At 41.2% G+C, this 24,650-nt stretch overlaps 1 protein-coding gene across 6 annotated transcripts in view; it reads left to right on the top strand.

Moving 5' to 3' along the window:
- The window catches only part of SHANK2 (SH3 and multiple ankyrin repeat domains 2), a 613,170-nt gene that overhangs the window by 266,463 nt on the left and 322,057 nt on the right, over window positions 1–24,650 (top strand). For 4 of the 6 annotated variants that reach the window (XM_073347891.2, XM_073347893.2, XM_073347892.2 and 1 more), the window contains 2 exons: window positions 12,250–12,559; window positions 18,599–18,768. In XM_073347891.2, coding sequence (XP_073203992.1) covers window positions 12,250–12,559; window positions 18,599–18,768 — 480 coding nt within the window. Of the gene's footprint in view, window positions 1–8,520; window positions 8,587–12,249; window positions 12,560–18,598; window positions 18,769–24,650 lie in introns of those variants that run through there. The other 2 variants (XM_078853251.1, XM_073347895.2) reach the window with 1 other exon arrangement.

Raw genomic sequence — 24,650 nt, 5'->3', positions numbered from 1 at the left:
ATGTCCATGTGGACATTCACCCATCACACAGGAGGTTTTTCTAAAAGGGCAGTTTTGTTGGAAAATCATTCCAACATTTTTTTATCAGCTTTAATTATAAGGCTTGATTTTTCAGCCCTAGGTAGTCATTCATTTGTACCTACTCTGCACGCTCACCACTGAAAGTTCTCATGCAAACAGCTCATTTGCATATACTCCTAGGCAGACAGACATCCATAAGAGATTTGAAAGGGATAGATGCTTTGCTTCTCTCTATCAGGGATTTACATGTTAGCACATTAGAAAGTGGGTCCATGTGGTTGCATATGCAAAATGTATACTTACGTAGGGTTTGAAAATCAGGCCTTAGCTGGTTACTTTGGGAAAGAAGGGATAAGAATTATTGATTCACTTAATCATCATTCTTAAGGAGCACGTGTACTGAAGTGTAAAAATGACATTGTGGGATTACATGCTTATGCCTGTCAGTGACTTCATATCAAAGATGTTTAGTATGCAATTCAAATAATTGTTTTTTCTGTCTACCATACCTGCTAACACAGGCTGGGATCAGAGAGTCCTGCTGGAGTCTTTCTGCCTGATGCAGCCTTACCAGTAAGGGATTCTGTTAGCCAAGGATATTCCCTGTTACACCTCTGTAACCCTACTTTCTTTAAATTCTGTCTCCAGTAGTTACACACTCATTGTCTTCAGATAGACTGCAGAGGTGTAACTGAGAATTTAATCCTTCTCTTTAAATTTAGTTCACAGTTGTGTTGATGTATGAGCCAGAATAGAATCTACCCTCCCTCCCTTTTCCATCACTGTGTTGATTTTGTAGAGCTATTGGTCACTAGAGTAATTAGAAACGAATAAGTAATGAACAGGTTTCTTGCATGGGAAGCAGAGGTTGAGTGACATGGGGTCATTGTAGTATAGTCACTTTTCTGTCCAAAAATATCTTTCAAGCCCAGATATGAGCATGGAGAAATATCAGTTATGGGATTTGTTCTTTCCCAGCCATGAGTATTATTTTTGAAGTAGATACCATCATGCAACATGAGGTAATTCATACATATTATATATAAGGCACCTGTTTTGTTTCCTCCCACATTTCACAGTGAAACTTCTCTTTATGGAAGTCAGTTAACTTGTTTGACCATTGTTAGAAGTGTGTGTGTGTGTGACAGTCCCAGACCTAGGCATTTTTCTGCCATAGGTGAGCTGCAGCATGTGCTCCCTTCCTCCCGCTTCTCTGTCCAGTCTATCCCATTTACTTTCATTACTGATTTAATGTAGCACTTAGCTTTTAAAATGTCCGTTGTGATAACTTTTAAAAACTCTCCCTAGTGCACTTTTAATATCCTTTCATTCCTTTTATATTCTTTGGACTGTACATGTCGGTTTAGTTTTTTCCTTTTCCCTTCAAACTTTTCTCCTGAAGGGTTTTGTGACAGGGTGATTTGCCCCTTTAAAGGCTGGAGGCCTGGAGCTGGCTAGCCTTGTACAATTAGCCCTGCCTGCCACAGCTGGGATGAGGTATGGGGTTTAATTAGTAGAACCAGCTGGGTAAAGAGGAGCTGGTTCTCCTGTAAAGAGCAGCAGGAATGAGAAGGGGGAGATAAACACTTTGTTTATGGAGTCTGCTGAGGGTGAGTAGCTGTAGCAGGGAATCCTGAGTTTTCAGGGGAAAGGGCTTTAGGAAGAGAAGGCCTGGGAGACTCTCAGCAGGAAGACTGGGAGCATAGACTTGAGGGGATTTGAGAACTTTTTGTTCTGTATATTTTGTTCTGTAAATGAATCCATCCTCAAGGAGGGGGATTGCTTAATTTGAGAAGAGATTGTTTTGATAATCAGAGATTTCTGAAAAGTGGGGAAACTGAAGCAGGGGCCCTACAAAATGACCTGAGGCCATAAGAGGAACTCAGGAGATGACTGACTTGTTCTCCCTCCTTTTTTCATTTTTCTGTGTTTGAGTTTCCCTCAGTCTTTTCTTCCCTTTTCCACAATCCCCCATCAATTTCCCCCTTCTGTCTTTTCACATTCATCCTTCATGCCACCAGTATATTTCCCCCTGTTAGTTTGACCCTAGTTTTCCTTCCCCTCAGAGACTATATTACTTGTTCTCATGTTTCCCCTTTCATCCACCCATGGTCAGTTCACTGCAGATACCCAGAGCCACTAATTAATCCTCCATTCATGAGCCATCCACTCATGGCTTGTTGGTTTTTTTTCTCTCGTTTTCCCTTCACTGCTCCTGCTCTCAACCACAGACAATTTGAAGAAAAAGCCAGTGTGTTTTCTTTAAGAGTCTTGCTTTTCTCCCTCAGTCCACATAAGTCAGTGAGAAGACTTCAGGGAGATGGGGTAACCTATCTCATCCACTGGAAAACAAAATTGAGATACTAGATCTCTAGGCTGGGTGACTGAGGGTATGTCTACACTACCCACCAGATTGGCGGGCAGTGATTGATCCAGCGGGGGTCGATTTATCGCATCTAGTCTCAATGCGATAAATTGATATGCGAGTGCTCTCCCGTGAACTCCTGTACTCCACTGCCACGAGAGGCGCAGGCGGAGTTGATGGGGGACCGTCATTAGTCGACTCACCGTAGTGAAGACACCGCGGTGAGTAGGTCTAAGTACATCAATTTCAGCTACATTATTCACATAGCAGAAGTTGTGTTACTTAGATCGATCTCCCCGCCCCCAGTGTAGAACAGGGCTGAATGTACTGACTTGAGTTAGTAACTAGTCTGCTTAGAGGGAGCTAAATTTTAAACAGCTATTCAAGACAAAATGTACTGGAGGTCACAGCAGAGAGACTGTGCTGCAGTCAGGAAGGGAAAGTGGAGTGGCACTGGAGAATGGCAGTGGAGAACACTAGGACCAGAGAGATGAAAGGGAGGGAGCTGTGCCTGCAAGAGGGCTTTCTCACTTTCTTTCAGGCAAGTATTTGTTTTTGTTCTGCCCCCTCTGACTTGTTGCCTTAAACCAACTCATGGTCCTACATGGCCGGTACGGTAATGGCTCTGATTCTTCTCTCTTGCCCTGCTATAGCTGGCCGTACCATGGTGGTGGATGGGCAGGTTGAGGGTATACCTGAGGAGCCTCTCGATAGTAGGCATCATAGGGAGCATGGGAGGAGGAGTGGGAAATGAACTACTCTGGCTCGCTATCTGATTCTCCACTAGAAAGTGGAGGTGCATGGCAGAGTACCAGAGAAGATTCCTGCTCTTGGAGCAGACTTGGTACCCAAGTTCCAGTGCCAAATAGGGGAGACTATTATACAAGATACTTTGAGTGCTCTTGAGTGCTGCAATTCCGGCAGTGACAACCGACCTGATGCCATTGGCAGTACAAAGGGAGTCAGGGATCTTGCCTGCACTGAACTCTCCAGTGCTGGATGGGGCACTGATGACGGTGCCAAAGGTACAGTGCATACCAGCAGCATCTTCTTACTGGAGTGTTCTCTGTTCCTATCTTTTTCCATCAGTATTGTTTGCTTGGTGCCTGTGCCCATCAGGTCCTTAGGCATGTCAATGGTACCCGCCTCCCCAGATCTTTGTGAGCCCTGGGTACCGGACTTTGAGTGACTCCATGCTGATGGTAGCAGCTTTTAGGAGATCTCCTACGTTTTTCCTATCTACTGCGGAGAGATCTAAGGGCTCAGCAGTATCAGCCCAGAGACACTCCAGATGGGTCTCGAACTGCATTAAACAACATTTTCAGGTTTGCAACATGACACCTCCAGATGGTATTTGCATGCACTCCATGAGGTCAATCTCCTCATCCGTCACCTTCCTGAAGAATGTCCCTATTTCAGAAATCTGTAGAGCAACAACTTGAGTGTCAGTCCACACCTTTGCAGAACATTATGCGATTACTGGGGATTCCACCTCTGATGCCATCTTTGGCTCCACAGTATTGTCATCTGTAACTGACCTGACTCTGAAGCCCCAGCCCTCCTGTGTGGTTACTGCTTGGGAGTCACCTACAGTGGAGCACCCATAGGGACATTACGCAAAGAAGAAGTTACTCACCTTGTGCAGTAACAATGGTTCGAGATGTGTGTCCCTATGGATGCTCCACAACCCAACCTCCCCCTTTGGAGTTCTTGTTTATGGCTCTGTGGTAGACAAGGAACTGAGGAAGGTTATCCCATGTGCACTGGTTCTCCTTGTGGCAAGGTAGGAGGAGAGAGAGCACATGTGCGGGCCTAATGGACACTACCACAAAAGTTCTCTGATCAGCAGTGCCAAGATGCAAGCACACCTACAGTGGAGCACCCCTAGGGGGGCACATCTTGAAGAACCATCGTTACTGCACGAGGTGAGTAACTTCTTCACTATTGTGGCTATGTTAGAGATATTATCCAGATGAAATACAGGATATTCCATAGCTTTTGCTATCTTCTTAGTGTGGTAGTAGAGTGGCCAAATTTCTGATTGCAGAAAACTGAACACCCTTGCACCACCCCTTCCCTGAGGCCCCTTCCCTGCCCTGCCCATTCTCAGAGGCCCTGCCCCCTCACTCCATCCTCCCTCACTCCGTCGCTCGCTCTCCCCCACCCTTGCTCACTCACTTATTTTCACTGGGCTGGGACAGGAGGTTAGAGTGTAGGAGGGGGTGAGGGCTTCAGGGTGGGGCCAGACATTAGGAGTTCTGAGTGTGGGAGGGAGCTCTGGTTTGGGGCAGGGGTTTCAGATGCAGAGGGGGCTATGGGCTGGGGCCGAGGGGTTTGGAGTGTGGGAGGGGGCTCAGGGCTGGGGTAGGGGTTTGGGCTGCAGCAAGGGGTGTGGGGTGTGGGCTCTGGGAGGGAGTTTGGGCGTGGGAGGGGGCTCAGAGCTGGGGCAGAGGGTTGGGGCTTGGGCGGGGGTGAGAGGTGCAGGTTCTGGGTGGTGCTTACCTCAGGCAGCTCCTGGAAGTGGCCATCATTCCCCTCTGGCTCCTAGGTGGCAGCATGGCCAGGTGGCTCCGTGCGCTGTCCTGTCCACAGACGCCACCGCTGCAGCTCCTATTGGCCGTGGTTCCCAGCCAATGGGAGCTGGGGAGCCAGAGCTCAGGGCGGGGGCAGCACACGGAGCTCCCTGGCTGCTTCTGAGCCTAGGAGCCAGAGGGGGGACATGCCACCGGGAGCCGCGCGGAGGCAGGGAGCGTGCCTTAGCCCCGCCGACCAGTCCGGTCAGCAGTGCTGACTAGAGCCACCAGGATCCCTTTTTGACCCGGTGTTCTGTTTGAAAACTGGATTCCTGGCAATGCTGTGTGGCAGGGATCAATGACTTTTATTTGAATTGGAGAAAGTTTTTTCTTTAAAATTGTTAATTTTTGTATCTGAGAACTATTAGAATGTATCTTTCATTTTTGTGTGGTTTACACCTGTAGCATTTCACTCTATCAACTAATTTCAGTTACATAATTATGCCATACTTTGCATTCTTGGTAGCACACTTTATTTATTTTTGTGTGTGTTGTGGTAGTAACTGGAGGCCCAGTCAGAGATGTAGACCCCATTATGGTAGGCACTATAATCACCAAGTAGCAAAAAGATGATCTCAAGGCTAAAGTGCATTGGTAGTTCAGTTTTAAACTATCAAAATTTGCCTTTAAATCTGAAAGGATCTCTTGAGCAGTGATGGACTAAAGCTGGATTGAACAGAGGACAGTTAAGGTCCTCATCCTGCAAATGGGTCCCCAAGTTTTGTAGCTAACCCCCATATTAGACATGCACAATAGGAATTTGGAATTCAGAGTTTCTGAAGGGTACTACTTGTTTTTTTTAGTCTATTACCTTGCCCTTCTTAGGGACAGATGAGCAAGTCTGAGAACCCATGGTATTGGTAAATCCAGGCTGTTTAGCCTTTACATTTTTTTTATTTAGCTAGTAGTGATTAAGGCACGGAACTGGACAGCGGGAGGCCTTGGTTCCATTCATTTCCTGTGTGACTTTGGGCAGTTCTCTTAAGCTATCTGAAGCTCATTCTGGGCCTAGGCTTTATATGCTGCACAAAGTAGCCACAACAAGCCCAGAAGCAATGTAGGATTGAGAAACTACCCTCCCTCACAGCCCCTGGTCTAGAGTAGTGGTCTCCAAACTTTCTTGATTGCACACCCCCAGGAAAAAAGAAAAAATTGCTGCAGGTGTGCCGCCGAAGAAAAAAAAAGGAAGAGCTGTTATGTAGAAGAGCTGCCACAGGCGTGCCGGCAGCGCACTTCCTGCCGCGCACCCCCAGGGATTGTCTTGCGCACCCTCTGGGGTACGCGCATCCCACTTTGGAGACCACTGGTCTAGAGGCATACCCTTACTGCTCAATGCTACAGGGATTCTTGGCTGTGGGACAGCCAATAAGAAGCTCTGAGGAAACTGCTACATGTTAGAGATGCTTTTGGAGCTGATCTAATTTATGCTAGGGGCCATCTTGGTCCATACAGTAGCCCAGAATCCAGATATCACAAATGTCTTCTCTTGACTACACCTTCTTCACTGTCCATCTCAGCAAGTGCAGCACAGGATCAGCTTCTGTGTCTCCTTTTGCTCATCTGTAAAATGGGGATAATACACAGATTTATTGTTGCTAAATTTATTAATGCTTGGGAAGCTATTGGCTAGCCTTGGTTGGAAGACATTATAGAAATTCAAAGTAGTATTGATAATAGTAGTCTCTTTCCAAATCCCAACTCTAAAAGATAATCAGTGAGATTAAGTTGAAATAGCAGGAATATCTTTCTAATGTGCAGACGCTGATGCATTCGTATTAGTGGCTATGTCAAGTTCTGATGTGGGAGTTCTTATTCTGGACGCTGTTTTAATTCTCACCATGAGGGCGTAATAAAATGCATATATTTATAAGTTTATGAATAAGAGTCCAAGCTTATTCTACAGAAAGCTATGCATGGTTTCGATTGTCAAAAAGACCATTCCTGTGCCCATAGATTTTCTATGCAAATCTGTGAACCAGTGTCAAATCCATTCATTTAACTTTATATATACTCTTGTCCCAGTTTCCTTTGTATATTTTCCACCTATTGAGTATTTTGTTTTAAATTAGTGCGCTGAATTTTTATCCTCACATACCACTTTGTAAGAGTATTTTTTCATTAACAATTATAGCTACATGAACATTGAAATGTTAAATGAATTCTAAACTGTTAATTATCAAGCATAAATAAGTACTTTTCTTTACATTGTGAGTTATTTTATAGATGGCGTATCAGGCATATGGAAGTAAAATCCAACTAAGTAATCCATGTGATCCCTCTCCCTCTTTTAGTTGATGGAGCAGTGGTCTTACCAACACAAAGATCTAGCGTTTAACTACGGATCTTATCCTAACAATCAGCGGAGAATGCTGCAATGGAGTAATTATTAGTATGCCGTTTAGGTTTATGCTATATGATGTTTAAGTCTGGGTTAGTCTTTGTAAATCTTACTCCTTAGAAGCCGTATATTGCATTGCTGAAATATTTATAAATATATCCAAAATGGAATTGTGCAACAGCTAAGCATTCATTTGATTGTGAATGCCTAAGTCCCACGTCCTATTTGTAGTGTTTTCAAAAAGGTAATCTTCAACTTTCTGGTTGTTTGTTCTTCCTCTGTAAAGATGTTTGCACTGGCTTTCATTGGTATCCATAGACATTTTCCATAAATAAAACCTTTGAAAAGTTGCAATGGTTAAAGAATTTTATTGTCATCTGCATAGAATTCGATAAAGTAGCTGGGGTTGCCTTTTAATGTGTTTTCCCCTTGTATAAAAAAATCTATTTATTTCAGTGTAATTATCATAATAGAGGGGGAGTGGAAAATAATTGGTGCTTGCTTCTCATCCTTTTCAAACTGGAATATGGGTCATGTTCAGATATGCCGTTTAGTGGCAGTTTGTCTAAATTTTTAATGTAGGCACGGTGTGAAGCTTGCTTATTGTTAGATGCACATACACTCTCAAATTGACTCTGACTCTGGACAGCATTGCAAAAGACAAGCAAAAAAATATCAAAAAGCATAGAAAGTATCTGAACATTGAGATTCAGCTATGCAAGTTTAAAAGCTAAGCACACTTATTCAGTAGCTCCCATTTCTTTCAGGATTTTCCCTTCACAAGTTCTAGCTGTTGAAATGCTGATATGAAGTATCTTTCCATGAATGATTCCCCTCCTCCCTTTCCAAATATAAATGTTGTCCCCTCTTAGCTTGCACTGCTTCTCCTTCCTTCAGTCCTGTGTTTGCTTGTTCATAAATGTAATGATTACAAAAGCAGAGTAACGTCTGAAAGACTATGGTGGTGGTGTTCACATGACTAATACAGTGAAAGATAGCAAGATTTTTTTATGAGCAGCTCCAGTCTACGCACAGTTGGTTCCCAGCTGACAGACAGAATGTGGGGTGGGCTTTGTCACCAGAACGCTGGGTACTGCATGCCCAGCTATGCTTGCAATTACACGGTGCCCAGAAACCTGCTGCTTATGTCAGGGTGCAGGCAGTTGAAACACATAGAAACTGGGTAGTTTTTTCCCTCTTTCTTCCTAGAAAAGGTTATGTAATGAGGGGATTGCTGCTAAAGTAAGAGAAAATGAAGTCTTTGTTAAATGCCTTAACAAAGAAAGAAGGTAAGCAATGAACTCAGAACATTTGATGTTTGAGAACTGATATTTTTCTTGTGTACCTTTAATATGATCTGCTTACTTATTGTATAATTAATCAGTTCTTGCCATTTCTTTTTTCAAAATTCTTGTGTGTCAGAGTATCCATTTAGGCAACTAATTTTTAGATCTAGTTGATACCTGACTTATTCATATTAGTTTTTTCTTAAACTTAGGTAGATATAGAAAATGTTCTGTTTTCTAAGAAATCCATCTGAAGATGAATGAGGATTTCCTCGGTCAATATTATCATTGTAAGCTCCTTAATAGCCCCCTCATAAGTATGGATTGTTAGATATAAAATTCTGACAGCTGGAAGGAAAGTATTGTTTAATTTTTAGGTTTGATATAAAGGTACAATAATTACTTGATTTGAAATTAAAAGCATGGAATTCGTTGAGATGTTTTCATGTCATTTTATATTATTTGTTTCTCCAAACAACCTTTGCAATAAGAATCTATAAGATCTGTAAAATAATTAACTAAAAATAAAAATTAGTCCAACAGAGTTTAAAGCATGCACATTTGTTTCATTATTTTGTGGTGTAGTTATTTTTTTATTGTGAAAAAATATAAATATTGCCATGTAAGAGGCAGCTAAGAAAATATCCACCCACTTACAGTTTGCAGATTGCCGGGGAAAAAACAGTTGGTTGGAATATTAATCATTTTGGGCATGAAAGAGGTTATTTTTTAACTCTTTCTGCATAGATATGTGCCTAAAAAAATCCTAATTGTGGCTTTGATAATTTTCCCTTTATTACCTTCACAAAGAAAACGTGAGTCTTTAATTCAAAAAGTAAAGACTAATTTTACTTGCAGCTATTTCTTTAAGAATATAAAATTGATATCAAACCAAATGTTAATTCCAAAATGATTATTAAAATCCTTTTTTTGAAGTATTCAGTGGGCAAAGATAATTTTACATGAAACCTGGGAAATATATAAATGTTTTTTATTTGGAGTGGTATGAACATTTTTCATTCTTCTCAAACTTATCAATGTAAATGTGCTCAGAAATACTCATCCCATTCTGTCAATTAGTCCTCTGATATCTCTGCAATATTCAGAACTATTAAACCTCCTCCCCCCAAACCTTTCAACTTTTTTTACAATAAACCCTCAGTAGATAGTTAAGCTCATGAAAAATTAGAATCTATGAGCATTCAAAATCTTAGTGTGGAGTCTTCATCCTGTCCATTTTGTGAACTAACAAATAATTCTAGGGGCCACATCTTGGTCCTGTTCGAAGCCAAATGCAAAACTCACATTGACTTCAATTGGATATAAATAGGCAAGCCTGTACCTATTGTATCCACATTATTTTGTGTAATCTTTATTAAAAGAAAATATTTTACCTTATTTTAACCCATAAGATCTTATTCACAATCTGCCTCTCTTCAGTGGCATTGTTAGTAAGAAATATGCTAAATGTCCCAAGCATAGCTATATACAAACTGTATATCCATATCACACACTACATGTAGCATGGCAAGATAACAGAAAGTATTCTATTTCCCAGAAAGTATTCTAAAGTGGCAATGAATAAAAATTGAAAAAGAAATTGTACCTTTTTGCAGAAGATTCAGACACACACACTATGGAAGATTGTGTTCTGAATTTTTTTTAAGACGTTTGGGTTGGCCTTGAGCTGAATCTTTTAGAAGCATTGTGTCATACATTCAAAAGCACCTAAGTGGAGTTAGGAGCACAAGTTCCATTGACTTTCTTCTAAATGCATTTTTTTTATAAGTGGGCATTATGATATACTTGAAAAATCCCCCTCTCATAGGTTCTGTAGATTTTTGCCATTTCCATCATAAACTTAGCACTCTCTTAAGTCTCATCCTTCTTAACAGCCTTGTTGGTAAAGATCACTATTATTTAATTTTTGCTTCAAATAAAATACAGTAGAATTTAATATCAATTTCAAATCCTGTTCTCTATATGTATCTTTTTTGTTAATATTTATAACAGAAAGTTTAACCTAAATGAGAGTTTCAACTACCTGGAATTTTGACTGTTTGCTATACTGTGTCATTTTATGATCCTCTTCAGAATCACTTGTCAGTCAAGAATTCTGGTGAAATTTTTTTGAGGAACTTCATTCTTTAAGCTGCAGTTACAATTGGTTAAAATATTCTTCATTTCCTGTCCTAAAATTGTGTGAAACATTGCTCTGTTATCTTAAGCACTTGTTGTGCTTCACCCCAGGGATGGCTGTATATTAGAGGAGGATGAAGTCATTTCTATGTATGCTAATATCTATATTAATATGTGTGTTTGTATAGTATGACATATTTGTTCTATTTTATATAAGCTTATGCTTTTAAAGTTTTGATTGTGTACTTAGTTATCCTTCAAGATGAATGACATTGTATACACGCAAAATATTATCTGGGGTTTCTTTCCTAACTGAAATATTATATAATTTTTGAAAATTACAGTCTGCATAGTCTTCTGAATAATTATAGGCTGCCTTTTATTAGTGATATCATTATTATTACTTTGCAGATTTAGATTTGTGAACTCTGGATTCAATCCTACAAACCCTCTGAGTCCCACTGAAGTTAACGGGCTTATTTTTCATAAATAAGAACTAAAATAAATAAGGGTTTTCAGGGTTAGACGTCTATTAGTTTATGAAATTAGTAGGAAGAACCATCAGATCTAGGGTGTGTATAAGATGCCTTTTATTAGAAAAGTCTCTTTAAACTGTATTTGAGGCTAAAGAACCCATTACTTTGAGAAATGGAGAGTCTTGGGGCATAGTGTTTACTAATATAAATTGTCCCATAATTGCAGTGCTTTTCTAGTAGCATTTGCAGGATCAGGTTCCTGATTTGTATATTTTTCTACTAAAAGAAATTAGTTAAATGATTTATTGCTATGTTTAGATATGTCTTGGTATATTCTCCAGTGAATGCTTGTGGGAGCTGAAGTGAGCATATTACCTCAGGATACTGCACTCTCTGCTCTATATACAATAATAGGTGCAATAGAAATGCCTAGATTAGAAAAACAGACACCTAGGGATTATGTCAGTGTAAGAGTTCTAAGAGAAGAAGAATCTGTCCTGAATTTTTAACCTAGCAGATGGAGATAAGGTGACCGCTAACATTAAAGATTTCCAGGCTACTCCTGAACTGACAATGGAACCAAATTCTCTCTCTCTCAGTTTAGGTCTCTATAGGAAAAAGGAACCCAAAAGATACAGCATGAAAGAAGAAGTTTCTGTGGATCAGTTCAAGTCCATGAACTTGTGTTAGGCTTCAAAGAAAGCTTGAGAGAGAGGGCAAATAGTGTCGATGAAAGCTTGGCAAAAAATAGATGTTTGCCATTACTATTCATTGATGTTTCCAGTATTGTGGGGCTTAACTATGTATTACAACCAGTAAGTCAAAGTATGTTGCATATGAAAGTGGTTTTCAGTTTTAATTACATTTTAAATATAATTCTGTTATTTAGCTTGATTAGATAATCAGTGAAGATAGTTTTTCTCTTTTACTCTAAGCACCCGAAAAAGGTGCCATATGTTGTTGAATCTTTTTAAGGAGTGATAAATATGCATAAATGATCAAATCAGATATGATTACCATAATTGTTTTTCCCCTCCCCCTCTTAATACAGTGCCATTTAGAGAGGCTCCTACCTATTCAAACAGGAGGCGGAGGCCCCAAAGCACCTTGGCAGCACCTCGTGTCTTACTTCGTTCCAACAGCGATAACAATCTGAACATCAACAACATTCCTGAGTGTTCAGCTTCATCTTCTGCTTCTTCACACCGCAGCCTTTCACCTCACCTACTTCAACAGATGCAGAATAATCCTAATGGAACTGTAAAAGCTGTTGGGAGTTATACCCCATCCTCTCGGAGTCGGTCACCATCATTAAACAGGGTAGGAGAGGATGCAAAAAGACAGCAACATAGGCACATCAGGTGATCTTTTTCAATATTTCTACAGCATGAAATATACCATTTTATTGACACACTGACCATGATATTCATGAATACAGATTTATTATAAATGTCTATCTTGGGGCTAGGGTAGATATGAACATTTGAATAAAATCATATGCATTGGAGCAATGTCCAAAAGCTGAACTTGTCAACACCTCTAATCATTGCTTGCAGATACTCTTATCCACTCCATCCATTTCCTCACAAAGTCAGCGTAAATAGATAAACCTAGCAGTATGATCTGAAGGTTACCAAATCATGCTTTGGTGTCCCCTAGCACTCCCCTCCTGTTTCAAGCAGGGTGTTAATAGATCTGGAGACAGTTTTTCAGACACTTTCAAAATGTAACATTCTGATTTTTTTCAATTCCGAATGATCTTTTGTTTTGAATTTTGATTTTGTTTTTAAAAGGTTACACTCAAAAACAAAATGAAACATTTCATCCAGAACAAACATTGTTTTACTTTTTCAGTTTACCAAAAAGTTTGAAATTTAAAATTTTTGTTTCCGGTTGACTCAAAATAATTTTTTGTTTTCTATATTTTGGTTCAGCCAATGAATTGAAAAATCATTTCTTCACAGAGCTCTAGATGCAAGTAGCTTGAGAGTCTTGTATGGTTGTAATAGCTCTAATAAATAATGGGAAAAGAGAGACTCTCTGAGGTAGTAGGGACCAAACTATCTCTTATGGCTGTAGTCTGCTTACTCTACAGTTGGGCGAGGGGGACTGTTGTCCATCAGGTTGTTGATGGAACCTGAGTCAATTGCTTTCTTCCAACCCCCTTCCCAGACAGCATTCAAGGCCAGTTAGAGGCAACATACTCAACTCCACAGCTTCTTGAAGTCCCATTTCCACTGATCTGGAGCTGAACAGTATGCAAGAAGGAAGAAAAAGTGGAGGTCTGAGGAATTCCTGTGTGGCTGGTTAGCGGGGTTGGTGGGGGAAGAGCTGGTGAGGGGCAGCAGCTGGAGGCGGTGGTAGTAGGAAGCAAGCATCTTCTCCCATTCCTACTTTCTGCAGGGCCCTAACACTTGAGGATTTTGCTGCTTTATTTTTTTCCCTTTTGACTAGTGAGTGTGACCAAGTGGGTGCCTACCTATGGGCCGTGCCCACTGTATAAGAAGTCTTGCTTTATTGGAGAAAGGTGGATGCTGGCATACATTTTAATAGAACAAAATTGATAGATTAGGTGTGAATGCTTTATCTTTTAAAGAATGTCAGTACACACCAAAATGCTGCCTTATAAAGGGATAATTACAGTTTAAGTTAGGGGGAGAGTGAGAGACTTAAATAGAATTTAAATACATTGATCCAATAAACTTAATTCTATTGTCATTCAAAATAATGGGCTTTCTCTGTCATATTTCCTGATCTCAATATGAAAAAAGAAAATGAATATTGTCAAGTAGCAGTGTTGGCTACTGTTGGGTGTCACTTTGATATTATGTATAATAGATTTATATCTAAATTTGTAGTCATTAGAGCAAAAGAGAATTTGGCTGAAGTTATTTTCCTATTACTTTCTTCCCTTACTTTGCTCCTTTTTTTCTTCTCCCCCTCTTCAGTTATGGGCACCCAGCTAACACATGTTTTCTGCTGGTGGTATTAGCAATACCACCAGAGATTTCTAATGTTGCAATCTAGAAAATTCACAACAGTTTTGCTTAAATCACATATGGCATTGACCACTTCATGAGATAGGATTCTGAACTTCATAGGCCAGTGGTCTGATCCAATATAGCAAAGTGTTCCAATGTTGTATATTGTAGTAACTGTGCAAAGTCATTCAGTTATTACCTTAGGCCTCACTCCTGCATAGAGAACCACGTGGACAGATCCTTGTATCTATCTGGAGACTACACTAGGATTCTGCATAGATGCAGGGGTCCACCTGTTAAATTGTCTTTGCAGGAGGGACCCTCCTCTTTGTTCCTTCCAGTTAGAGGGAATGTGTTTTGCTTTCTCCAAAGGACAATCTAGCTAAAAACTATTTAAAAACTTGAATTAGAATTAATTAGAATATACAATGTTACTAGAATAATATCTCTAGGTTCCTGGAATATAATTTGTTGATTTATGGAGCTGACCAAATAATGCAAAAACTTTCTGTGAATATTAATTAATTTTTTTTTAAATGAAATTGCTTTGGCTGCTCTCATCCCTCTTCTATTCTCACTGTCTGTGAATGCTTGAGTGAGTTTCACCAGCACAAATGTTAATGGAAGCCAATTTCATGCCGGAAAATTTGTGGAAACCAAATGCTAAGTCCTCCATGTGTAAGTATTTGTACTGAAACTATTTGCACACCCATCCAAACATAGAATAGGAAAAAGAAAAGGAGTACCTGTGGCACCTTAGAGACTAACCAATTTATTTGAGCATAAGCTTTCGTGAGCTACAGCTCACTTCATCAGATGCATCCGATGAAGTGAGCTGTAGCTCACGAAAGCTTATGCTCAAATAAATTGGTTAGTCTCTAAGGTGCCACAAGTACTCCTTTTCTTTTTGCGAACACAGACTAACACGGCTGTTACTCTGAAACCTGTCATAGAATAGGAACAGTGCCATGTGATATAACCTATGAATATACATCCCCGGTGTCTCCAGTGCATCTGCTGGTGGTCCACAGAAAGCTGGTTGGTCACATGGTGCTAGCTCTTATTTCCAGCTTCTAAATTTGTTGAAGACCACTGAAACACTTTCCTAATGTTCTGTGCCACTGTAACACCAACAGACCCTGGTTGTCGGGGGCGGGATTGAACCGGGGATCTCTGGAATTTAGTGCATGAGCTAAAAGTCAACTGGCGCTTAGCTAAAGCTGTAGAGCAGACTCATTCATTGCGCTCTCTCTCTCTCTCTCTCACAGTGGTCTCGGTGCCACTAAATGGGACAGAATACCACACCCAGAAGGTGTGTGGTTACACAGCCATTGCTGTAGTTACCACAGAGATGTTGTGCAGTTATGAATGGGGGCAAGCACAGGACTCCCTCCACCAATTCTCTTCCTTGAAGTGTCACCAAGCCTTTACTTTGAGCTTGAAGGGTAATCTTTGTTCTCTCCCCTTGCGATTTGCTAGTGGTTCACATAAAACTGTCCCTCGCTTTAGTCCAAAAAGCCCCAGTCAATTCAACGAAAGTTTTTTGTGGCTTTCTGCAACCTAAACCAAAGAAAGCAAAAAGGAATGAAAGTGAGTAGCTTGCTCCAGCCAGTCCCCCAATAAACATGCATTTTCCATAAATCAATCTTTCTTTGGCTCCATGGTGAGCACCTCTTGCTCCTGAGTGAGCTTTTTGAAAAGTTCTTCCCTTTCTCAGGAACAGCTTTCATCTCCCCGTTGTCTGAAAGCCATGCCTGTTTACAGTTGTGATTAAACCCAGCTGTTCCACTTTCTTCCTCTTCTTGGATCTATATTAACACCTTCCTCTCCCTCTGTGTGCAAGGAGTTTATACATCCCATCAGTGAGGGGAGGATGCCTGTGATAGTGATTGAAATGGGAAGTATTCACAAGAAAATCAGTCTATGAAAACGAAGAAAAAACAGAAAAGCCTTACTCCCTCCCCTCCCCCGCGAAGAAGGGAGGTTGAATCTTTTGATAGGTATGACCTAAGAGGCTAGGATGTGACCTTATGTACAATTGTCCTGACCTATTTCATCCATCTGGTATTTTTCTTGAAATACTAGCCAGCCTTCATGATTAAACTGGGAATTATTGGAATGGAAGATGCCAGCTAAGATTAAAGGAAGCAGCATCTGTGGTACTTGGTCCTAGCAATAGGGTTAAGGGAGATCCACTCTCTCATTAGGAAAGGGGACTCTTAAATCATAGAAGTGATGATGGTTTATGTCCTAACTCATAAGGTTTGGAGGATTTATACTCTACCAGATTAGAAATCCTCTATACCATCCCATGCCAATGGGGGTTGAGTGTATAAGAATACCTGCTTTGTGTATATTGCAGGGCTGTAACTTGCACAGGATGGCTGATCTGGTCAGGACAGGGTGGCAAACCTGCTTAGTCCAGGCAATTAGGAAGTGCTGTTTAGGCCAAGGACACTCGTTATATAAGCATAGAGATTAGTGGAGATGAATAGAAGGAGATGGCTAGTGAGACCTAGGGTTACCACTACCTCTTTCACTTTAAGCAGCTGCCACAGCCTAGTGAGCTTTCACCAACAGACCTCCAGTCTGCACAGCCACTTGAAACATTAAGTGGAGTCTGTCTTTATTGGCATCAGTCCTTGGCACTAAAAGAAAAGAAGGAAAAATAAATCTAGAAAATGATCAAGTCTGAGATCAAAGGCTCCTGATAATGTGTGGTTTACTGCAGTGAAATTGATTTGGGTGGGTGGGGCAAACCCTTCCTTATTCAGAAGTTCCATTATGTTAAACTTCTTCCAAGTTTCCCTTGTTTACTTTTTATCAACAGCTTTGTTGACACAGTCTTCATTCTTTCCTAGTGGATTATTCTCTCCCCGTTTGTTAAAGACCGTTAATCATCATTGATATTTGTTTCCCTCATACATTAGAATGCCTACTTTCACTTTGTCTTCTTTACACCAAAAATATATTTGTGAAAGCTCACTTTGTTCCCCTTAGGCTGAGCTCACCAGTGAAGTTTTCTGAATTATCTATATATACTAGCTCAGACAAAAATCCTGCTTGCTCTTCCTTGCCATAATGGTGTTTTTTTTGTTTAAAAGGATATCTTACTCACTAAGCCAAATAAAAAACCCATCCTTCTCATCCCAAGCAATTACGCAAGTATTAACTAATTCTGTTTTTTCCCCTGCCCTTATCTTTTCTCTGAAAACACTGATTATTTCTGTGTATGCTTGTTTCCTTTGCATATATTCTATTTTCAGCATTTCCACATAAGGCTTCTTGTTCCTTGCATTTATCCTTAGCAGTGGAACTGTAGCATGGTCCACCTTTTTTATGATGCCTTTTAAGATTCTTCTACCCACACTTGAATTTTACCATTTCCTCCCTGGCACCAGACATCGTTTCTCAACTATTGTAATATTTGATTTCCTAAAGGAAATGCCTTTGTGGTGATGTGATCTAGCACCAAGCTTCTTTATTTTCCACCCTTTATCAATGAATTCTTCTTTATTCAAAACAAGTAGATAGGTGTTCATCTTTTGATCACTGATAAGAAACTTCCTCTGAAATTATACTGTATCAAACACAAAAGACATGATGCATCTTTGGGCACATTCAGAGTTGTGGTTTTGGTTCAGGCCCGTGAATGATGCGTATTCCTATAGAACTATTGTGAACACACCCAATCACAGCAGTAATTGTAGATTTTAGTGGTCTAAAGTGTTCTACTTATTTCTTTTGCAGCATGATGATGTGTGTGTACATATATATAGATAGATATATAATCTATAAAGTGTGTAAATTAAATTAGCTGAAGGGCTGGAAAACTGCATGGTTGTCTTAGTTATTGTCTTTTCACATTTTGTTTTAACAAAACTGTCATTATTTGACCTTTTCCACTTCAAAGATTATCTAAAAAAATACTGTGTCTAGACCAGTGGTTCCCAAACTTGTTCCGCCGCTTGTGCAGGGAAAGTCCTTGGAGTGCCGGGCCAGTTTGTTTACCTGCTGCGTCCACAGGTTTGGCCAATCGCAGCTCCCAGTGGCCACGGTTTGCTGCTCCAGGCCAATGGGAGCTGCTGGAAGCAGTGTGGGCAAGCAGCTCCCATTGGCTGGGCACAGCAAACCACAGCCACTGGGAGCCGTGATTGGCCGAACCTGTGGACGCGGCCGGTAAACAAACTGGCCCAGCCCGTCAGGGGCTTTCGCCACACAAGCGGCGGATCAAGTTTGGGAACAACTGGGCTAGACTAACAAACTAGTTTTGTTTTTCCAATAATAGCTACCTTATTGCAAACTGCATACTTATTGCATATTCTCCCCGCTAAATATGTTCTGTTGTGTCATGAGAACAGAACCATATTAATGTCTATTTTAAATTATAAACTAATGCTGTTTCATTGCAATCCCCAGTGCCGGTTATAATCCCAGTGCCAACAAGGATGCTATCGCTGCCTTGGATTATCAGGGTCCAAAACGCAAACTTTACAGTGCTGTACCTGGAAGACTTTTTATTGTCGTCAAGCCATATCAACCTCAAGGAGAAGGAGAGATTCATCTGCACAAAGGGGATAGGATAAAAGGTTAGCCTTTTCTCCATTAGTTCCTGAGTAACCATAGCATTTTTTTCTGATTATACACAGATCTTGTTTTTAATGCCCTACATTTTCTCATCTATAATAGAATAATTTATTTTAGCTCATATGTTAATATATCTATTATTTTCACTCCAGTATTTCTTTACACCAGATTTTACTAATAATTTGTGGACTTAGTTATATTTTGTAACCAAAATGTATTCAACTACCATTTTTGTTATCAACAATTTATGCAGTGGGTGCCATTGAAATTCAAAAGTACCTGCAGTAACAATGGTATCTTCCTATATTTAGAGTAGGAGGTACAGAACTGCAGTTATTGCAGAGGAGCAAATGTTGAGTTTTAAGGATGTTGTAAGATGGTGGGCTATCTCATCAACCCAGGAAGGAAGGAATGCTGTGCCCGAGTCTGATTCAGACCTTACCTCAGGGCACAATTTATTGGTTTAAACAAAAAACTTGTAACATGAAAACAAAGCAATTCCCTTGCCCGGCATGGACTGCAGTTCCCAGAAGCTTTTTCCTTTGTCTCTCTCTGGGTCTCTGGAAGAAGGATATACTGGGTCATGTGACACTTAAATTTTTCCTGGCTGTTCTACCATGGCACGAGTGGGGGGGTACTTTAAATAGTGCTGGGGGGGGGGGGAATACCTTTTAAGGTAAAAGGGAAATTAATGGCTACTAGTTTGCTTGAAAGCCAAGAACATAATCCAAGTCAGGATCTAACTTATGTCTACACTGCCCTGCAGTTCAGACTGCAGGGCTGCGAACAGCTGTGCACACCAAAGTGCTGTGCTGTAAGTACCCTGTGTGGACACTGTGGGCACAAACTAAAAGGTTCCTAGAAGAGGACTATGTTAATGAGAATAGTAACCCTTCAGTTTGCACCTGCAGTGTCCACACAGGGAAGCTACAGCACAGTACTTTGGTGTGCACTGCTGTTTGCAGCTTATAGTCTGAACTGCAGGGCAGTGTAGACATAGTCTTAGTGTTACTTTTCAAGACAGCAGATGCATCCCAGATGTGACATGCTCAGTTTGTGGAGACGAAGGGCTGCACTGACGGCAGACTGAAAGAAGCCATTGTTCTTGCCCTCCTGAATAGTAGTATAGTGCCAGATTGGTGAAGTTGGTAGAGGTTAAAATGTGGGTAGAAGGGCAGGAAACACACACACACACACACACACACACACCTTTCCCATCTGGCCCACAGATGAAAACTTGCATCACTGTGTAGGCTGTCAGAAGTACCTATCTACATGATCATTTTAGCTGATCTATGTTTGATTCCCCCACCTCTCAGATTATTAATCATTAAGACATAGGGGCAGATTCTCTGTATCATTCTACAATAGAACCTCAAAGATAAGAACATCAGAGTTACAGATGGAGGCGCCGAATTTGGGGTTTCCCTGGGGATGCTGGACCCCCCCCTTTGCCCCAAGCCCCCACCCTGACTCTTCCCTCCCACATTCCGCCCCTCCCCCACCTCTTCCTGTCCCCGCTCCTCCCCCTCTCCCTCAACACCTCCTGTTTGCCGCTGAACAGCTGATCGCAGCAGACACTGGGAGTGCGGGGGAGGAGCTGATCGGCAAGGCCCGCTGGCAGGCGGGAGGCACTGGGGGCAGAGGGAGGAGCTGATCGGTGCGTCTGCCAGTGGGTGGATAAGGCATATCCACTATTTTTTTTTCTGTGGGTGCTTCAGCCTCCCCACCCCGACTCGGAGCCCTGCCCCTCCCCTTCTCCGCCCCCCCCCCACCCTGCGGCTTCTTCCCCAATCCCCTACTCTGCCCCCATGGCTGAAGTCCGTAATCTCTTCTTCAGAGTTACGGAACATTTCAGAGTTACAGACAGCCTCCATTCCCCAGGTATCTGTAACTCTGAGGCTCTACTGTACTCCCTTCCCTTTTAGGGCAAAGGGAGTGGATACGGCCTCCAAATCTTCTACTAGAGATACTCCGGTGTGGGGGAGTTCCTAATGGCCAACAGCACAAGGGGCATATTAGGAAAGGACATTTTAAGATGTCTGTGTGGGGTGTGAGGAGCACCTGAGGACAATGCACTCCAGCTATCCCCATTTGCCAAACAGCCCTTTGGACCATGGTTTCATGATCCTTTGTGGTTTAAAATAGAGAAGCCTCAGGACATTTAGGGTGCACCACACCCCCATCCCCAAGTGATTATGAATATTTGATCTTAATAAAGTCATTACTGTAGCATTTTCTTCTTGTTCTGATTATTAAACATGATGGAAATACTGGAAAGCATAAATTAGGATTTAGTATAAATACATGGGAAACAGCACAATTAAAAAGTTTAAATATTTTCAACAGAAACAAAAATTTAAAGTGGAAGTGGTTAGAACTTAACATTTTAGAAAATTTTCATCAAGATGGCTGTCAGTAACACTGTTGGAGCTTTACTATTGGCTAAGGGACACATGACCCTGTGAGTTTAGACAGACATTTCTGCTACCTGTGGCCTGACAGTTTGGCTCTCCTCCTTAATCTTTAGTCTTCCCCTCTTCCTTAATCTTTAGCCTTCTCCCCTTATGTGAGCCTGACCACAGCTCTAAATGATATGCCTTATGTATATGCCAATTTGCCTAAGACTTCGATTTGGGCTCCAGAAACTCCTTACCATCACTGCCTCTGCTTGAAGGTCAAGGGGTTCTTGTCTCTTTAGGGCTGTATGCATAAAATTACTCAATTTACATTCTACCAATCAAATAATCCTGTCAAAGCAAGACCTTGTTAAAAACTGAGATTAATGTCGGTGGAGCACAAACAATTTGACTGAATATCTGGCAGTTTAGCTTCTGAGAAGTGTACTAGATCAAGCTTTCTTTAGTTACAATAAAATAGAGGAAATCTTATATCTCTTAGGCTATGACTATACTACCCAGCTTTTAGCGACATGGCTGTGCCGCTACAGTTGTGCCACTAAAAGACACGCAGTGTAGCCACTGTTTGTTGGCAGGAGAGAGCTCTCCTGCAGGCAAAAAACTTCCAACCCCAACAAGCGGCGTTAGCATTGTCGAAATGCTGTTCACACCAGCACTTGTCATCGAGAGAACTTTTGTCTTTCTGTGGGATGTTTTTTTAACACCTCTGAATGACAAAAGTTTTGTCTTTCACTTGCCAGTGTAGACAAAGCCTTAGGTATTTTTTCTCTCTCTGGATATGTGCTGGTCACCTGCAATCCTCCTCTTGTCTCCTCTGCATGTCCTTATCAAGTCCCATGATCCAGGGCAGCTCTGAGGTGTTAGTGTTCCTCTCCACAGTGTTTGATCAGCTGTACTGTCTGGAGAAAACGAAAGACTTGGATTCCCATGCAGTGATTATTTTTCCCACTCACTCTGATAATACTTTCTTCTTGCCACATCTTTATGGCTCTAAGTTGAGTTTATGGCTCTCAGATCAGTTTGCAATTTGCCTTAACCATACTCGCCAGCCAAGGTGAGTGAACTTTTATTTGCATGTCCATTGTTTTGGCAATGGATGATATATTGTGCTTTCAGGATACCTGTTTCCAGTTTGTATCAGGGCCTCTGCCTTTCAAGCATAATGGATTTTCCTCAGTATAAATTCTCGTTACCTATTTTCCCTTGCTATGAAATGTACATCAACAGACTCCGGACCCTCTCTCTCAACCCCTCACTGCAAGGTGATGAAGTTGCAAGAAAAATGACAGAACAACATTAGGAGTTTGCACACTTGTGTAGGCCAAGATTATTGCACACACCAGGGGCTCCTTGCATCCCTCCATTTCCACCCCCTCACAAGCTACCTGTGTACCACCCTCCCACCTCACCCCCTCTTTTTTCAGGGGCTCCCTACAACCTCTCCCCATTAGAAGTTCTGTTTGTCCCCCATTCCAGTAGCTCTGTGTGTACTCGCATTCCCACTTACCTCCATTCCCTTTTGTGCCAGGGATTTTCCCCAACCTTCCCTCTGACTAGGGGTTCTGTGTGTCTCCCCTTCCCCCCTCACCCATTAAGGGTCCTCCATTCTCCCACCCCCATGCCATGGGCTGTGTTCATGCCCCCCATTACTTCTTCCCAGTCTTCCATTATACTTCTTTCTGTCTGGGTAATAAGTCATTCAGGGTGTCAACATGTTGTTGGGGTTCCCCTGAAACCCTTTCCACTTGGTTCCCCAAGAATTCAGATTCCAGTCTCATCACTCAGGTTCCATTATTTGGCATATGGTAAAGCTATGCTGAGTTGATCATATTCTAGCATAGGAGGTAGCTGTAGGGGTATGCTACACGTACAAAGTTACTCAGAAAATCTCTTTTCAAATACACATTTACGCATTACATTGCTTTTACTATACACTGCATCATGTGTTTTTTTGATTGGCTTGGTTACTTTGTAGGAACCAGTTCCTATACAGCATGCTCTGGTCCATGTACGATTTGCTCTTTACCTCATCTTTACCTTCCCAACTTACCTTATCTTGATCTTAAGTAAATGGTTACCTGTGTGATGCCCCTCTTATCTTACCTTGCTCAGATATCTTCTTTTGGCTTAGGACCCATTTATTTATCTTAGCACCAACATTTCATTTTCAGCCTAGTTACCTCCCTAATTCTGTTTTCCAAGAAATGATGCCTCCACCATGTTCAATTACTCATGTCCAGCCAGGCCTATGCATGATAAACTATTGGGAAATTGATTACCTCATCCACCTTGTCTCTGTAATATCTTTCACTGGACCAACTTCCATTGGTGAAAGAGACAAGTTTTTGAGCTCTTCTTCAGAGTCTGGGAAAGGTATTCAGAATGTCACAGCTGTAAGCCACAAGATGGTTTAGCATAAGTAGTTAACACATTTTCTAAGAGACCATTCAAGGTGAAATGGAGGATGAGCTGAGGGGTGCCCCTATGCTGGAAGGTGTTAGTGGGTGTCATCAACCAGTTATTTGATCTATAGACTATTGCAGAGGTGCTTGGAGGAATTACTTGAAGCTGTGGCTGTGCCAGTCAGATAGAAGGCGCTCTATTTGTCCCCCGTTTTTCCCCTTTCAGTTTTCCAAATTCTCCGAAAATCAAAATGATTCTGTCCTTTGATGCCTAGAACATTCCCTGACATTTTGGAATTGATCCAATATGGTGTTCAAAAGTTAACACGTGACCTGCATGCATGCATACATAAAAACAAATATCAAGCTGGCTGTAAAGCCTTCACAAGCTTGGACAACAAAAGAACATACATAGTTTTTCCCTATAACTGAAGGCCCCCCTCATACTATTGTTATTGAGTTGAAAAAGTGACCAGCTGCTTCAGACACTGTACAAAATAGTAGGCCATATTTTCAGCCAATGGCATAACAGTTTACTCATAAAACTTAATTAAAATTTAAATAAAACTAAAATTAAATGCAATTTCTGCAGTACAGAGCTGTCACTCAGCACAGACAAAAACAGTTCATTGACACTTTTTGCTAATAAATTTAGGATGTATGATCTGTTTGTGTGACTTTTTATTTTTACATGAGGCATATAAAAGTTAGGGTATGTGCTTTTTATGTATCTGAAATCAAGATAAATAACAACATATAAACAGAGAAAAACATAATCTATAACTTTATGATTTTGTGGTGTGTGTTCAGTGTAAAATATTGAAATTAGAATATTTACTTTAGGATTCCTTGGGACTTCCAGTAATCAAAGTGTCTTCAGAATGCACGGTGTGCCTCTGTGCTGCAGGATACATTTTTCAGACTTGCTTGAAACCCTAACATCCCATGATAAGAACTACAATGAAAGCTGGGAGCAAGGACAATTAACTCAGGGACAGAGAGAGAACAACATGCAGAGGAGTGGGATTGGCTGGGAGTGACTCATATAGATTAATTTAAAGG

This window comes from Lepidochelys kempii, chromosome 6, assembly GCF_965140285.1.
Source record: "Lepidochelys kempii isolate rLepKem1 chromosome 6, rLepKem1.hap1, whole genome shotgun sequence".
NCBI lineage: Eukaryota > Metazoa > Chordata > Testudines > Cheloniidae > Lepidochelys > Lepidochelys kempii.
Note: the sequence above shows the minus strand (reverse complement) of the source record. Positions and strands in the feature narration are given on the sequence as shown.